This window comes from Vespula vulgaris, chromosome 2 (assembly GCF_905475345.1).
Source record: "Vespula vulgaris chromosome 2, iyVesVulg1.1, whole genome shotgun sequence".
NCBI classification, from domain to species: Eukaryota; Metazoa; Arthropoda; class Insecta; order Hymenoptera; family Vespidae; genus Vespula; species Vespula vulgaris.
This window is the reverse complement of record NC_066587.1, coordinates 11528531-11544473: the sequence shown is the minus strand read 5'-3', so window position 1 is coordinate 11544473 and position 15943 is coordinate 11528531. Positions and strand designations below refer to the sequence as shown.

Genomic DNA, 15943 nt, shown 5'->3' with positions numbered 1-15943 from the left:
TAAATCACTTACCTCTATTACCAATATATAGAAATTTATAAACCTTGTTATATTACTTTATTTATTTTAATGAGGCCAATCTTATAACTATAGTATTTACTGTGATAATAATAGGAAATCAAATATTTCAAACATCAACTCTAATCGGTATCTAAAATAAGACATTTATTTTTATCACTTTCATATATGCAACATATAATTATATAATATATAATTAATTCTATAGAACATTTTGAATAAATAATTTATAATCTATATATATAATTAATTATTTATGTATCAAAATTTTGAAAAAGGAGATAAGAGCAATCATATTGTTTAAATATGGTAAAGTTTATTTAATAACATCACAGATACAATAATTATGTACACAATTGTCTGAGAAAAATGTCAGCATTTTAACCGAGCACTTTCAGCTATCCCATTCTCATTGTAAGCACTGAAGTACTAAGTTCCAAATAAAGGTGCTTCACAGGGGCGGATACTTGACAGTTTCGAAAAGGGAATTTCAATTTTCGAAATTGTAATATGTATATTCTAAAATCACCACTTCACCCGTTCATTTATATGTAAATTAAACTTTGCCAATTACATTCATGTAGTTAGCATTCGTTTCATTTTCAGTTTATTATAGATTGTCTTCGGAAGAAGACAATTTATCAAAGACATAAAGTTTTAATTGGGCGTCATGCCTCTGTGAAGGCGCAACACATTCTGGTTTTACCATCTGTGAGGCACATGGAGGATCTATAGTACAGGGCAATAGGGTACGATTGAGCTCTGGCATAGAGGCAGTTGGATCCTTCAGAGGCAATGACATTTCTCTTAAAGAGTCTGTAGGTGAGGGAGGAAGCACCACTTTCTCCGGAGCATTTTGAATAAATATCACTCTACGTGGTAAAGAAATAGATATTAATTTTTTGGTAATACAAATTTAATCTTGACATAATTAGTATCAAATTTTGTTAAATAAATAATTCGCAGATAAAGTACTAATAAAAATGTACCTGTTAAATGCTCGCCACTTCCTGCATAATGTAATATATGCTTTGCATTGAATATACATAAAAACTAAACCTCCAGTAGAACCTATTACAACAACAATTAATTTAGTCCAAAAGGACCAGTCTACAAATCCACGGCGAGCTTCCTCCACTGAACGTTCGACAAGTACGTATAAGGACCAAGCTACACAAAGTGCAGCTATTGCATGGAAAGCCACTGCACACCATAATTTACGTACCTCCAAAGTAGACATTTCTAATTTTTCCCACTGAAAATATAAATTAAAAAATATAAATTAAAAATAAGATGATTGTAACAATTCACTTATTTATTTAATGATAGATTAAATATATTGCTATATCAGTTTTAAATTTGCTACCTCATAAAATGGTTTTGTTTTAGCATGCATGATAAATGTGAATTTACATAATTCACAAGTACGTGTATCTGATGCTTTTATCCATTGTTGAAGACATGCCTGATGTACATAACGTAAGCTACCACTGCAATAACATGGTGCTAACAATGGAGCACCTTCTTCACCCTCACAATGACAGATTCTGTATAAAATAATATATTATTAATATTTATATGTATAAGTAGGAATGAAAAATAATTATAATATGATATACCTACCGACAAATATCATGATTGCTCGAAGACAGTGTGCTTACAGATGAATGGCAATGCTCTGGTATGATTGTAACAACTGTGGCATATGCTGATTCCTAAAATGAAAATAATATATATAATATCTATAATGCGATATATATCTTTCATCGTTATTACTTATATTTTTTATAAAGATTATCATACCCGTGGAGTCCATTCTGGTAGTCCTTCTCCTCCAGCAGGACTATTATTTGTGGAAGGACCAAGAGATAGAGGTGGTTGCCAGTCAGGCGGATTAACATTGATCTGATGAACCGGCATCACTCTCTAATCTCGATAAGTTGTGATCAGTGAAAAAAGACTTTTATTTGATACATCCTTTTGAGCGTTTCTTTGCACCCTTTGTGTAACGTCATGATGAAATATATTCCAAGAAATCAGCAGTATCAAGCAATGTTGTTTGTATCTTTACGTACTTAATTGGAATATGTGGAAACCAACCTAAAATCATATTTTATTTTAGTATTACCACTTGTAGATAAATTATAAAAACATTGTAGTAATCTTTAGACTTTAATTAGAGAATGAACGGATATGATTAACACATTGCATTCCACGCTATTTTTCACTTCAGAAATCTTTGGTATGATGTAAATATAATAGGACAACCTATTATTATATCTCATTTGTTTATATAATGTACAATCAGCAGTTGATATGATGGTCTAATAATGATTTACCCGACGTCAAAAAATCACAATATTAAATAACCACCATCTTACGAGATAATTAATATGTTCGTTTCAACAACAAACGCGAACATCGATCACTATCATAATCTCTTCTTAACTTTATCTGTATCACGATATATCGAGAAATTTATGCGTTATACAAACAAATTTTAATTATTATACGGTAATATTATCAAACACGCAAATCTAACATTTCTTTAAAGATAATACTGCGAAGATATACTCGTTATATGCAATATCACAGCAAAAAGAAAACACAGCACTGGCGTCACATACATCTTTTCATTCCTTCGTCTACCGTTACGAAAATAGTAATTTTCTATTATATATAACGATCGGACGAGAAGTCGAATTTCCAAATCACTAAATTTTTGTTTGTTATATGTGTTACTATAAACGACCGGATTGATGGTTTTTGTTATGGTCAAATGTCGACAAAGACGAAGATGGACTCGAGCGATTTTGACACTTCGTCCCAAGTCAATGACACAGCATAGAGGATACTTGATTTCGATGCAGTGGATTAATTAACGTTCTCCAGTTAAAATTGTTTTATTAGAAATGATTTGTTTATATACATATATATTTATCACCGTTCACCTTTTGAACGTACTTCTACAGCCGCGTCAACGTTTAACGTAAAACCGAATACCGACTTCATGGCAAATTGCTATTTTTTCTCTTTGACAAAATATATACTTCATTTTTCTCTTGCACTGTCTAATACAAAAGTAGGCGTGGCTTAAATAGAATTAACCAATCCAATTCGTCGAGTGAACATCGAACGTTAAATACTCCAATGAATGATTTGCACTTCAAATTTAGAGATCTTTACGCGCGCAATACAAGTTTAGAAATCATATATTCAACGCATGCAGTATACTCCTTATGGATTAGGAAGAAAAAGTAGAAAGAAAAATATTTTTCTTCATATTTATTAGTATACGATAAGTATTTTTATGGAATCTTATAAAAAAAGTACAATTATTTTTTCATGGTTATCAATTAAAATTTATTATTACTTTATGGTTATCAAATTAAAAAAAAAAAATAAATTTATCTCGATTATAGCGTAATAATGAGGAATTAAATACTTATAAATTGTCAATGTCATATAATTTTTAATGGTTTTTTAATTATAAAAAAAAGGTCAAATAACTTATATTTTGGTGAGATATATTGTATATGTGTGTTTATTTAAAAATATTAGGAGAACTATTCTTCTGTTTATTTAATTCTTTCAACACTATAATCAAGGAAAAAGAATAATATAGAAAAATCATCATACTACAAAATATAATGAGAGAAAAATCAAAGTATAATTAAATTCTTCAATGAAATTATCAAACTTTATCTTTGTTCTCATGTTAAATAATGTGATTAGCTCTTTAATAATTATTAATATAATTAAAAGTAAAGCCTTGTACATGATTTTTGAGTGATCTTTGACTGGCATGTAGGACACTTTTTTTTCTCACGAATTACTTTTTTCAAACATTCTTCGCAAAATATATGCCCACAACTTGTTGTTGTAGGCTTGCGTTTGGATTGTAACTCTTCAAGACATATAGCACAAACTAATGCTGTAGGTGCAACAGTACTAGAATCATTAATGCACCAAGGACCACTGTGTTTGGGTGAAGCAGTATCATCTAAATCAATTATTTCATTTGGTTCTTCAATTACAGATCTTGCATCAGCACGAGTTCTACTTCTGCTGGAAACTCTGATTCTTGTTCTTCTACCATTGGTTCTATTCCTTCTTTTATTTGTATTTCTAGATGTAGTGATTGCTATGGCTGTGCCTATAGTATCTCTAATAAAGCAAGAAATTAATAATAGTAAAATAAAATTTCGCGTAATTATTTATATAGCTAATATCTTTTTATTATCATATTTATATTGTAATATTCATAAATATCTTATCATATAGGAACAAAAGATGCTTACAAAACAGTTGAGACTAACGTGGCTGTTTCTTCTTGTTGTAGGCTTAAATTATATTGTGCTCTGGTTATTGAACCATACGAATTAGGAAGATCTTCAGAAGTATTGCTATAAGTTTGTGAAGATCTATGCAAATACGATTCATCTGTCAAATCGATAATATCAATAGTCGGTGATGTAGAACGAGATGACATTTTATTTTTCCTCGTCGATGCCATCGTAAAAATATGTATTTCTGAAAAAAAATATATATTATGAACTCATATTACATTATTTAATAATAAAAGTTATATATATATATATAGATATACGATAAAACAATATAAAATAAATATTAGACGTTACTTATTAGTACAAGTTATAACAGTTCAATTGTTAAAGTTATCTACGTGGATAATAAATTTTAACCTTTTATCGAGATTGAGCACTTATTAAAAGATATCAATTTAATGATAGTCACTCTTTTGTTTAATGAAGGTAAACAAAATACAAAAGTTAATCTATTAAAAGATGTTCTTTCAGAACATAATATATTAAAATACGTTAACAATACAAAATATACATAATATCTGATATTTATTATAAGTTTGTCGTCAAAAAATATATTTAAATGTACTATTTCGCTACTTTCGATCAATAATATCACAACCGCAAATTCAAAAATTAGTTTCTTATAAAGAAACAGTTAAACGACTAAATCAGATATATCATATAATCAAGAAATAGAAAGTATATAGAAAGCCCGAGGATGTTAAATCTTTTTTATACTTTTCTACAATTGAAATTACATCAACGTTATTTTTAATAAGTTATTTATTATTATTATTATTTACCTTTATTATTATTATGACTTAAATTTAAATAATTATTTTTAAATTTGTAATTTATATGAATTACAATTTTGAAATTGTTCGTGAAGTTGGTGTACTAAAATGATATTACATTTCCGCTTCAGTCATACGTTATACCAATGGACGATCTCTTCTTATATTTTTTGATCTATGATCTTTTTAGGTATTTTATTTTGAATCGTAAGAACGAAATGTAATGAAACGTTAAATTTCTTCTTGATGTTACGAAGAAATATTGAATCGATATATTTATGATTACACACGGTTTCCCGAATTTTTAATAATAATTTCATATTTAAAAATCAATAGCCTAGGAAACAGATAATTTCTTCTTCAAATAATTATTTGCATTTATGATATATCGAATGTAATCAACGATGTAATAAGTAATAATATTACGTAAAACATGTAATGTAAATTATTATTAAATGTTTTATTGATATTTGTAATTGAATACTTTATTAATTACAAAATTACTTAACCATTATAAATGTATAAGAAAAATTAATGTTAAAGACATAATAACTAAATAACAATGCTTAGAAATTTGCAATATAGAATAATACAATATGTCATACAAATCATATTATGTAATTAGAATTATTCTTAATATAATATATATAACTTTGGATATAATCATAATAAAATAATTTATTCCTCGAGTAATGATTTATTTAACGTTTCTGGATCATATGGTATATTTCTAACATTACCAGGAAGTATCATCGGCACTACTTTAATGCGAAACTCATAAGGAAGAAAATCGTAACAAAAATTATAAAAATCATTACGTGTATGAATGATACCTAAATTTGCCATTTTTTTCATTAAATTATTCAAAATAGTTTCGTAGTTTTTGTATTTCTTAGCTTTTGTAATAATGGATACGATGGTAGATAGTTCTTGCACAAATTTTTCAGACTGCACTCTTGTTAATAATTTGCAGTTTGGTTCCATAATTTTCCAAAGAAAACGATAAAGACGATCGGTAACCCAATATTTTGGACGTGGAAGTTTCGGTCTTTTATATATTTTTCCATTTACTATATAAGCTTTATTAACTTTATCTTTTGCCGAGCGTTTTTGTGTTTCTCCCATTCTGAGTTTTTCTATTTTTTCTATTATTTGATTTTTCTTTAATTGTGGGGTTTTTGTTTTGATAAGATGCACATTAATTGCTTTATTAATAATTGTTTTCTGCTTTTTATTCAATCTTGCCTTGATTTCTTCGTCTTCTTTGGTATTACTCAAAAATAGAGGATGTTTTGATTGTTTCGCTTTGGTTGGAGAAATCAACTTGGAATTTGTAACTGTAAAGTATTCACTAATTTTTTTCTGTTGACCAGTATTAATTGAGTTTGATATTTCATGATTACGTTGATCTACATTATTATTTTGTTTATTATTATCAGTAACAGCATCTATTGTTGTTTTATTTAAACTAAGTGCTTTCATATATGAATCTTTTGTTTGTATTTTGTTCTTATTTTGTAAAACATTTTCTTCATTTGACTCAGAAATATTATGGATACTTGTATTCTTAGATCTAGACATCTTTTTTAATGTTGTACTTTTACTTGCATCTGTTATTACATTTGCTGTATGTACTGAATCATTACCACTATTTACTGTATGTATTTGATTTCCTGGAAAAGCATCTACTGCAGTAAGTTCCATATTAATTGAATTATAATCTGTGAAACTTCTACTATATATGCTATTGTTTATATTGTTTGGCTCGGACGATATTTTAAACGAAATTTTTTTATTTTCAAAATCATTGATTTCTATAGATTTAGAAGTAGGTAAATTCATTGAATCTTTTGATGCTATGTTGGTAGATGTTTGTAATTCATTATTTTCATTATTAATTGTGGTTATCGAATTTCTTTTATCCATATTTTCATGTTCTGAGGCATGAATTGTTTTTTTTATATTAGAATTATTTATCTCTTGATTAATACTATTTTCCATTCCACTCTTATTTGGAGTATGTACATGTCTTACATTTGCTAACGTTGTTTCTTTGTTATTGATAGTTTCGTGATTTTCAATATTTTCGTTATTTGTAGTAGAATCATTAACTTTTTTAGAGGAAGTGCTAGCATACATAGTCAAATTTGTATCTTTTTCCACTACAGAAGATTCTTTTTGCTTTATAGAGACATTTGTAGATACATTTTTAGGTAAAGTTTCATGCGTGTTACTAGATTGAATTTCTAAATGAATATTTTCATTAGTACTATTTAAAAGACTAAAGCTTGAATCACTACGATGCGAATAAATGAGATTATCATCGTGTTTTGAAGTTACTGGATTTGTGATAGAATTTTCGAATGGAATTGTTTTTGAAGATGTTTCTGATTCATTTTTTTTCGTTGCTGTGTCAGAAACATTTTCTTTTGATGTGTGATCTTTTTCGATTGATTTAGCAAAGGAACTTTTAGATATTATTTCAGTTCTTCCTGTTTTATCATGTAAATCTTCATTTGATTTAAGTAGATTTTCAAATGCATTTTCACTTTTTTCTTTATATCTTTTTCTAAAAACATTTGGTTTTGATTTTAAGATTTTGTCTGTGGTGTGACTTTGATCAATACTAGTTACAGTACTATCATTACTCTCTTTATTCATATGTTTCTGTGTAGAATCTGATTTTTGTAGTGATTTTTTACTAGTGGATTCATTATTTGTAGGCTTTGTAGTAGAATTTATTTTCTCTGATATAGAAGATTCCGAATTTTTCGAATCGTTTAAAGCTTTTAAAAAGGCATTACTTTTACTTCTCTTTGATTTACTACGTATTTTAATTTTTCTTTTTTGCAATGGTACATCATTTTCATTTTCATCCGTATCAGATATAATCATGTTTTTCAATGGAACTGTTTCTACAAAAATAGAGGATTAAAATTAAAATAATATGGTGACATTATTTCATTTCCTTATTTTATTTATATTTTACCTCGTTTTAGTAAACTATCTGCAATATCAGAATCTGATGATTCTAACATTTTCCACCATTCATGATTTGTATTAGTTGATTGTGTTTGTGAATCAGAATCTAAATATTTACTTGTTTCATTTATTGCATTGTATTTCGCCAAGTGCGAATTAACATTGTTTGTCAAGTTATTCCACCAAAAAGGTTCTTCTAAAAAAGAAGAAAATTTAAATAATTATAATCAAACAACGATTTGAGATAAAATGTTAATAAAAATGAACTTATATCTAAATGATAGTATGTCAATATTAAACAGTAGTAAATAGAAGAAGAGCATTACATATCTTATTAAATGTATATACAAAGAAAAGTAAACAGTATTTACCCTCTTCAAGTATTTCTGAATTCGGATCCAGAAAACCAGATCCTACGCTAGATCGATGACTGTATCTAGACGTGCGTTTATTGATACTTTTTCTCTTAGCCATAATTCTTGAACTTAATAAAAAAATTATTATTACATATTAATATTATATTGTTATAAACATATATCATGTATATTTAATGTAAATAATATTATAGGTTATGTTTAGTTCTTGAAATAAGAAATTTCAATTAAAATCTTTTAATTGAATGGTACAGTAATTTTATTATAGATATATTTGAATTATTCAATAAATTTCTTACCATATATTTCCTTATTATAAATATCAATAGAAAAATATTACTTTTAGCACTGTTTTTCTTTTCATTGCTTTTTCAACGAAAAAACCTTTTTATATACGTTTTAATGTTGCCATCTAGTGGTAGAAATAAAAAGTTCCTTCGATGTTCTTTTTCATGTATCATCATACGATAACTGACCAACACATCAAAAGAATTGAAACATTTTACTCGTTGAATTTCTCTTGTGAGTTTCTTTTGTAAGATAGCGACACTAGTTAACGTCTAAAAAAATTGTTTCTTTTTTTTTTAAAGTAAATTGTACGAAAAAAATGAAACGACGCAAAAGTATTTACATAGAAAACGTAAAAAGAATAAAAAATAATAACGACAATATTTTTACGAAAGTTACATTTTGACAAAATTTCGAAGATCAATTAGTATCGAGTACTTTTAACGTGAAGGAATATAACTCGGTAGAAAAAGTTGTAATTTGGTAGAATCACTTCCGAAATAGATAGATTTCAAGATGCGTCTCGAGATTAAGCTTTTGAAACAGAGATCGATCTAAGGAAGGTTGCAACGGAGTTTTCTCTCCGCGATCGAAGAAATACAAAGTCTCGCGACGAGTTGAATCTTAACGAGCATGGAACATCGAACTTCCCGTGTGTCGCGACGTGGGCTGCAATTTCGCAATCCATCCGGTACACGTTTCATGGAAGGGTGTTGAATGAAGCAGTGCGAAGATAAGATAAAGAGACGATAAAAAGTAGGTGGAGGAAGAGAAGAAGAAGAAGAAGAAGAAGAAGAAGAAGAAGAGGAAGAAGAAGAAAAAGAAAAAGAAGAAGAGAAAAGAAATGGGAGACATAGGAGGGCAGAAGAAGAGAAGAAGGTCGAAGGAGATCCTCAGTCCACAGAAAGGCTCTATTTGGCCATGGAAATCGGTAAAGGAGGTCAGCGTATGCAAATAACAGGGTCGTGAGGGTTGCCAGAGCCAGGAGGGTCCCATGGGTCAACGGACAGGAGGGTATAGCCTCGCCGTGCAGCCCTCTCTTGTCTCTATCGCCTTCAGCTCACTCCCACTCACTTACCCTCTTTCTCGCTTTCTCTCCCTTGCCTCGTCCCACTACTTCTCTCTCCCTCTCCCTCTCCCTCTCTTTCTCTCTTTCTTTCTTTCTCGCTCTTTATCTTTTTCTCTCTCGTACGCTCATCTACAACACTCGCTCCGTCCTCCTTTCCATCATTTCCTCTTCGTCTTTTTCCCACTCTCGTCTCTCTTTCTCTCTTTCTCTTTCTCTCTCTCTCTCTCTCTTTCTCCCTCTTTCTACTCGTTCCCTCTATCATTTCTCCTTTCCCCGTTACTCCCTCGGCGCTTCCACGAGTTCTCGCAGCAGCAACCGTTACGGCCCCATATATTTCCACGGTTGGCGGTGGTGGTGGCGGTGGCTGCAGCAGAGTCACGTCTATGGACATAAAGGTGGCTCTACTACGCCTCTCGTACCCGACGTTCGCCTACGCCCGTGGAAATATTCGATTTTTACGATACGAAACGCGAAGCAGGGGCTTCAGCACGCACACCAAAGGGCCCTCTCTCTCTCTCTCTCTCTCTCTCTCTTTCTCTCCCGCTCTTATACGCCCGCCAACCTCCGTGTCGCGTCCTGCACACTTTTTCGATTCACCGATTTCAACTTTTCCGTTCCTCTTCTCTCTCTTTTGCTCTCTTTTCTTGTACTACGTTCGAGGAACGTCGACTTTTGAGCTCGTAAAATTCGAATTTTACGAAGCATCTACTTACGACTTATGACGTGAACATTCATACGGTTTAGCTTTCAGTTCGACAAAGAATCATTCATCTCTTTTATGATAATTATTCGAACAATGTACGAAGTTGCGTCTTCTTCTTTACTTTTCTTTATCTTATCTTTGTTTTTTGTTTTTGTTTTCACGAGAGAGAGAGAGAGAGAGAGAGAGAGAGAGAGAGAGAGAGAGAGAGAGAGAGGGGGTCCGTGGAAGCAGAATTACGAATTAGAGATCGAAATGCTCGTACTCGGCTCCCTTTTCCCAACACAGTGGGAAGCGGGAAAGCTTGAGCATGTCCCGTGCTGACTAATCCGCTGAGTGTTAATTAAAATAAAGGCTCGCGGCGCGTATGCGGGCGCGCAGAAATTAGCGTCTGGCTTTTTGTAGAATGGACGCGTGTGGTGAGAGGAAGAGAGAAAGAGAGAGAGAGAGAGAGAGAGAGAGAGAGAGAGAGAGAGAGAGAGAGAGAGAGAGAGAGAGAGGAGTGGACGAACAACCAGATGTTCACCCTTTTGTTAGCGGCTTTCCACGAAGCATCGCACTCGCATTTTTGTACGCTCTCGTTGGTTACTTAAACGAGACACTCTCCACCCTGTGGGATATTTTCTACTTCCATCGTTAAAATTATCTTCTAAAGTTATGTTACGTTTCTAGGTATCTTTTGAACAGACACGAGACTCTTGCTCGTTAAAATCGAATCGAAATTTGATCGATAAAACTATTTCTAGTTTGATTCGAAATTCGAATGAATTTAAATGGCTAATCGTATTTATGATTCATAAATAGAATTAAAAGTCTGCAGTAGTATATCAGTATTTGTTCAAAAAGAGTTACCGTGTTAAATTTTAATAAGAGTGGTTAAATATATGCGTGTGTCTGTCTATGTATATATGATAGACTTACAAGATCAATTTTTGTGTGATGTCAATAGACGTATTTCTTGTTGATTTTCTTTCCTTTTCTCTTTTATCGAGACGAATGCTCGGAGTAATTAACGAAGACAATTATTTTGTCGCGTTATCCTTATTCTCCCTTTTTTGTTGTATATTTTTTCTTTTTCTTCGGGGGCAGACAGCCGGTACTTCGTGAACGTTCACGAAACAAAGAAAGTATACGTGATATCGTTAAGGATCGATAGAATGTACCGGTGGGTAGTAGTTTTCGCGCGAATCGAAAGTAAGCGAGAAAGAGAGAGAGAGAGAGAGAGAGAGAGAGAGAGAGAGAGAGAAAGAGAGAAATATAGAGAGGGAAAGAGAGGGAAAGAGAATGAAAGAGAGAGAGAGAAAGAGAAAGCTGCTGGCTCGGCGCGTTAAATTCGTGGGTTTTCTGCGGATCGGCGTACGGTTTGATGGCTAGGGTTGGGCGGTAGCCACAAGTGTCTGCCCGAGCGCCCTCTCTCATTAATTCTCTACCCTTGTTGCTTGTTAAGGTAGGGGTCGGTTCGTCCCTGCCTCCACGGACGCCCCCGAACATCCCTCGGGCCACCCCTTTGCCTCGTCCTTCCTTCCTTCCTTCCTCCTCATCCTCCTCCTAGTCAACTCACTTTTCTGGCCGAGTCAGGAGGGTGGAAATGCTTCCTCGAGTGCGCGCTGAAGAAGGAGGATGAGGAGGAAAAGCTGCCGATGGTGGTGGTGGTGGTGCTGCTGATGCTGGAAAGGAGAGAACGTGGATCGAGGAGGGTGAGACTGAGATGGAAGATAAGCGAGGAAGAAAAAGAGGAGCAAACGGAAAACGAAGTCGAAGCGTGATGGGGGAAAGATTCGAGAGAAAGAGGGAGGGAGAGAGAGAGAGAGAGAGAGAGAGAGAGGAAGAGAGTGGGTGTAAGGTAAGCTGTCTGGTACGAATATATTACGTATACCCGTTAAGTGGCCGATGTAAATCGAACATCACTGCTGGACGGTGGGCGTGCATGTGACTGTAAAAGAGACGATTAGCACTTCATTTCTTTTATTCGATGCCTTTTCCATAATACCGTCAGTTACTTGCATAAGTTCATACATACATATCAATATATACATACATCTACCTACGCGTATCGTGTATAAAATGAAAGCGCACGTAATCTGATAAGCTCGTCTGCGAAAGCGAGAAGCTCGTTTTCGATCTGTCCGCGTAATAATACTTACGGCTTTATTAGCGCGTCCGCTAATTGCATATCGTGCGATAATAGTTAAAGCACGCGTTTCACTTCTCGGATATTTATCTTTCCCGAGACCTTTGCCTTTTAACGATCCGCTTGCGCTTGCGAGCGGAAGATGATAAACGAGAACGGGACGAGAATTCGTTCGGGACGAATATCCATCCATTAACAAGTCCATCTTGCTTTCTGTTCCTTCGGAAGAACTTTTTCCCCTCTTATCTTCGTTCCACCTTCGTCCCTTCTCTTCCTTTACCACGTTCCTTCTGCGTGGCATCCTTCCTTTTCGATAACGATTCTGCCATACCCCTCGTTCCCCTTTTCGCTCCTTCCCTTGCCATCTTTCCAGGAAACCCTTCAGTGCGCGAGAGCAAAGTTATGAGGGAAGACGGCTGGAAGGTAAAGGGGAAGAGAGAGAGAGAGAGAGAGAGTTGTACGTTGAATTAATTCGCGCTTGGTTGAGGGCCTCCTACCGTTCCAAATTCTCCCTCTCTCTCTCTTTCTCTCTCATACTCGCACTGTCTTACTCTTTCTCCGTATCTTCGTCGACTTTACTGCAAGAGCAACGGCGGTAGCACTGGTGTCGAATCTCCGGCTCCTTTCTCGGCTCGCTTTAAATACTGCTACGGAACCCGGCGAATGCAAACGAATTGTCCGAGAAACAAGCTCCGGCCGTTCTGGTCGCGAATTAAGGTGCCTTCTCTTTCTTTCTCTCTCTCTCTCTCTCTTTCTTTCTCTCTCATTCTCTCTTTCTCTCTCTCTCTCATTCTCACACATACACTTATATATATATATATAGAAATGCAAGCCAGACGTATCGTCTCTCCTTCTTTCTGGTTCGTCCTACCCTCCTCCCATCCTTCCCCGTTGGCCCGATTGCAGAGAGTCACCTTCGGGGATATTCGCCGTCCGGTCCGACAACTTCGAGAAAGACTGGTTGTATCTCTCTTTCTCGGCGATCTCCTTCCTCGTCCTCTCGGAATCCTGTTATCGTACACAACTATCTACCGAGTCGACTTGACTTAGAATCGTCTCTTTTTCTTTCCTTCTCTTTTACAGTAGAACCCTACGATTAAGCCTTTTCTTCGGTGATATTCGTTCTGCGTCTTCTGTCCTTTCCAATCGATCCTAGAGAGTCGGACGGGAAACTCCAGCTTTCTTTTATTAATAGGAAAGGTATCTTGCTTCGAGGTATTTGGAAATTAATTTCTAGAAGAGAGATTACGAGCATTTTAAATCAGGAGGCAGTCGAAGATCGGCAGAGAATCTGTATATACCACCATCTTATAACGTGTATGACACGGTTATAAGATTCAGAGACTTTACGTAGTTCTATTCTTCGCATAATCGTCACAGATAAAAGCGAACGCGAATTATTCTTTTATTGTTGAAATATTTCGTGAATCAAATGGAGCTAGTAACGAGTCGCATGCTATTTGCCAGTCGCAGGTTGGTCTTCCTCGCCATTTTATATATATATATATGTATGAATATATATATATATATATAGTATACATGTATATAAGCGCGGCTATGAAAACTAATTAAAGGAAAAACGGCAGTCTTTTCTCTTGGCCGTTTTATTCCCGTTTCTCCCTTGGCGTAGTAATTAAACGTTTTAGGGAGCGCCGAGCGAACGTCGGGCAGATCGATGAATACGAGACGGGACAGATCGGTATTCCATGAGCGAAGAGAGTTCACGGGCGTATCGTACGATGCTGAGAGCGCAAACGTGCCGACTATACCGAGTAAGAGCCGCGGTATGGATGAATGGATGGGGCTTAGCCACTATTATTAGTAGATGGGAGATTATATCGATTTTTTTCTCTATCGCTCAGCCCCTCTCATTTCCGCTCTCTGGTAAGGTCTATATACCACACCGTTGGCCGCCCTCCGTGACACCCTCAGCGGCGCCCTCAACGGCGCCCTACACGGCGCCGAGTTTCTCTGACGCTTTACGCTTCGCTAAAATCATTGCGCCATTGTTGTCGCTTCGCAAATGTCATATCCGCGTCGACTTATATATATCATACGTATGTGTACTTACATATACACGTCGAAAATATCGATAGAACGTATGTAACGCCGATTAATATTCCTTCTTCATTGAAATATTCATCCAACAAGAAGCAACAACGAGCTCGCTTGAATTTTTACTAAAACCGTTGAAGGAAAGTTCGTTGATGACCTTTGGCCCGTATACCGAGATCAAGGTATTCCCTTCGGCTTATGCTGGACCACGCAGCATCCCTGAAAACTGGCTGGGGTGGTACTCGTAGTTAGGGTCACTTCCAAGTATCCCTTCGATCGAGATATGAGGGATATAGTAGGTATCCCCGGGAGTGTAATGGAAGCTGCTTTCTATTAAAAGTTCAACCGATACGAGGAGTTCAACGTGACTTTCGTGTTTCTCGCTATTGAACTTTAGTATTAAGTAGGTTGGTATAGCAACGTATCGAACGAGTAGGTAACGATAGTATTCGGTAAATCCTCGAAATTCTTCACGGTCCGACCCCATTAATGATCATATCGCGAGATTAAAAATCTCGTTGCGTCGCGAAAAACGTTGAGCATGACAAGTATTTGCGATGGGGAGATAGGTTTCGCGAAAAGCCGATGTCACATTGGTGCGTTTTCATTTAGCAGAGAGAAGCTACGAATTAATGGTGGTGATGATAGTGATGGTGGTGGTACGTCCATCGAATCGCTCTTCTCGGCTATTTAAAAAATGCTGCTACGGACATTCCTTCTCGATCGCACGCTACCATCGACTATTTTATTTCACTGGTACGGTGAACTACCCCGTTATGTAAACGTTCGCTTCGCTTTGTTCGTGGATGCGAACAGCAGCCCGTTTAAATCTCGCGACGCCATAGAGACCATGCTGCATCGCTATATACCTAGTATAGCATGGTAATCGCGAGGATTTATAAGCGTTGACGTGGCTCGACGTACATATATACGTGTTATCGGAGGAGCTAGTAGAAGCTCGTGGAACTCGTATTCCCATTTTATGCACTTACCGTGCTAGTAGAGTGCATCATTAGCCTACTCGATGAGAACCATCGTGGAAGTATTTCGAAAGGAGGGATATACAAGATAAGATATTCGAAGGTAGCTAGACGATGAGGCCGTTCGTTCGACTAACTCGACACATAAGTAAATTTAATGGGTGAGAAGGAGCTAATTCGGTTTCTAATTCTTCCATCTTTGCTTTTTTCTTCGAAACGTTTCG

The 15943-nt window shown here is 34.8% G+C and overlaps 3 protein-coding genes across 10 annotated transcripts; all 3 read right to left on the bottom strand.

The window, feature by feature from the left end:
* Window positions 1–314: 314 nt before the first annotated feature.
* LOC127073060 (E3 ubiquitin-protein ligase MARCHF8-like) lies at window positions 315–3098 on the bottom strand. Of its 8 annotated transcripts, none has more exons than XM_051014079.1 (6): window positions 2970–3098; window positions 1822–2118; window positions 1642–1733; window positions 1385–1565; window positions 1008–1273; window positions 315–890 (listed from the first exon to the last, which is right to left on the bottom strand). In XM_051014079.1, exons 2-6 carry the CDS (start codon window positions 1936–1938, stop codon window positions 629–631), a joined length of 918 nt encoding a protein of 305 aa, XP_050870036.1. In that variant the 5' UTR covers window positions 1939–2118; window positions 2970–3098; the 3' UTR covers window positions 315–628. The 8 variants fall into 8 exon arrangements, with proteins under 8 accessions (XP_050870036.1, XP_050870042.1, XP_050870039.1 ...); XM_051014085.1 differs by having other exon boundaries at window positions 2983–3073; XM_051014082.1 differs by lacking the exon at window positions 2970–3098 and adding an exon at window positions 2593–2963.
* Window positions 3099–3413: 315 nt separating this feature from the next.
* Window positions 3414–5010, bottom strand: LOC127073062 (E3 ubiquitin-protein ligase RNF4-like). Its single transcript, XM_051014090.1, has 3 exons — window positions 4725–5010; window positions 4320–4551; window positions 3414–4185 (listed from the first exon to the last, which is right to left on the bottom strand). The coding sequence occupies exons 2-3, from the start codon at window positions 4532–4534 to the stop codon at window positions 3777–3779; spliced, it is 624 nt and encodes a 207-aa protein (XP_050870047.1). The 5' UTR covers window positions 4535–4551; window positions 4725–5010; the 3' UTR covers window positions 3414–3776.
* A 569-nt stretch (window positions 5011–5579) lies between these two features.
* Window positions 5580–9053, bottom strand: LOC127073051 (probable serine/threonine-protein kinase DDB_G0282963). The gene is made up of 4 exons (XM_051014055.1): window positions 8796–9053; window positions 8494–8606; window positions 8130–8318; window positions 5580–8055 (listed from the first exon to the last, which is right to left on the bottom strand). The coding sequence occupies exons 2-4, from the start codon at window positions 8594–8596 to the stop codon at window positions 5819–5821; spliced, it is 2529 nt and encodes an 842-aa protein (XP_050870012.1). The 5' UTR covers window positions 8597–8606; window positions 8796–9053; the 3' UTR covers window positions 5580–5818.
* Between the last annotated feature and the right edge of the window lie 6890 nt (window positions 9054–15943).

Coding starts and splice junctions, on each gene's coding strand:
- LOC127073062 (XM_051014090.1), bottom strand. CDS start 4,534: ATGGCATCGACGAGGAAAAATAAAATGTCATCTCGTTCTACATCACCG. Junction 4,186..4,319: donor ACGTTAGTCTCAACTGTTTT/GTAAGCATCTTT, acceptor TTGCTTTATTAG/AGATACTATAGGCACAGCCA.
- LOC127073060 (XM_051014079.1), bottom strand. CDS start 1,938: ATGCCGGTTCATCAGATCAATGTTAATCCGCCTGACTGGCAACCACCT. Junction 1,274..1,384: donor AAACAAAACCATTTTATGAG/GTAGCAAATTTA, acceptor TTATATTTTCAG/TGGGAAAAATTAGAAATGTC. Junction 891..1,007: donor AAGTGGCGAGCATTTAACAG/GTACATTTTTAT, acceptor TTTACCACGTAG/AGTGATATTTATTCAAAATG.
- LOC127073051 (XM_051014055.1), bottom strand. CDS start 8,596: ATGGCTAAGAGAAAAAGTATCAATAAACGCACGTCTAGATACAGTCAT. Junction 8,319..8,493: donor TTCAGAAATACTTGAAGAGG/GTAAATACTGTT, acceptor CTTCTTTTTTAG/AAGAACCTTTTTGGTGGAAT. Junction 8,056..8,129: donor AGATAGTTTACTAAAACGAG/GTAAAATATAAA, acceptor CTATTTTTGTAG/AAACAGTTCCATTGAAAAAC.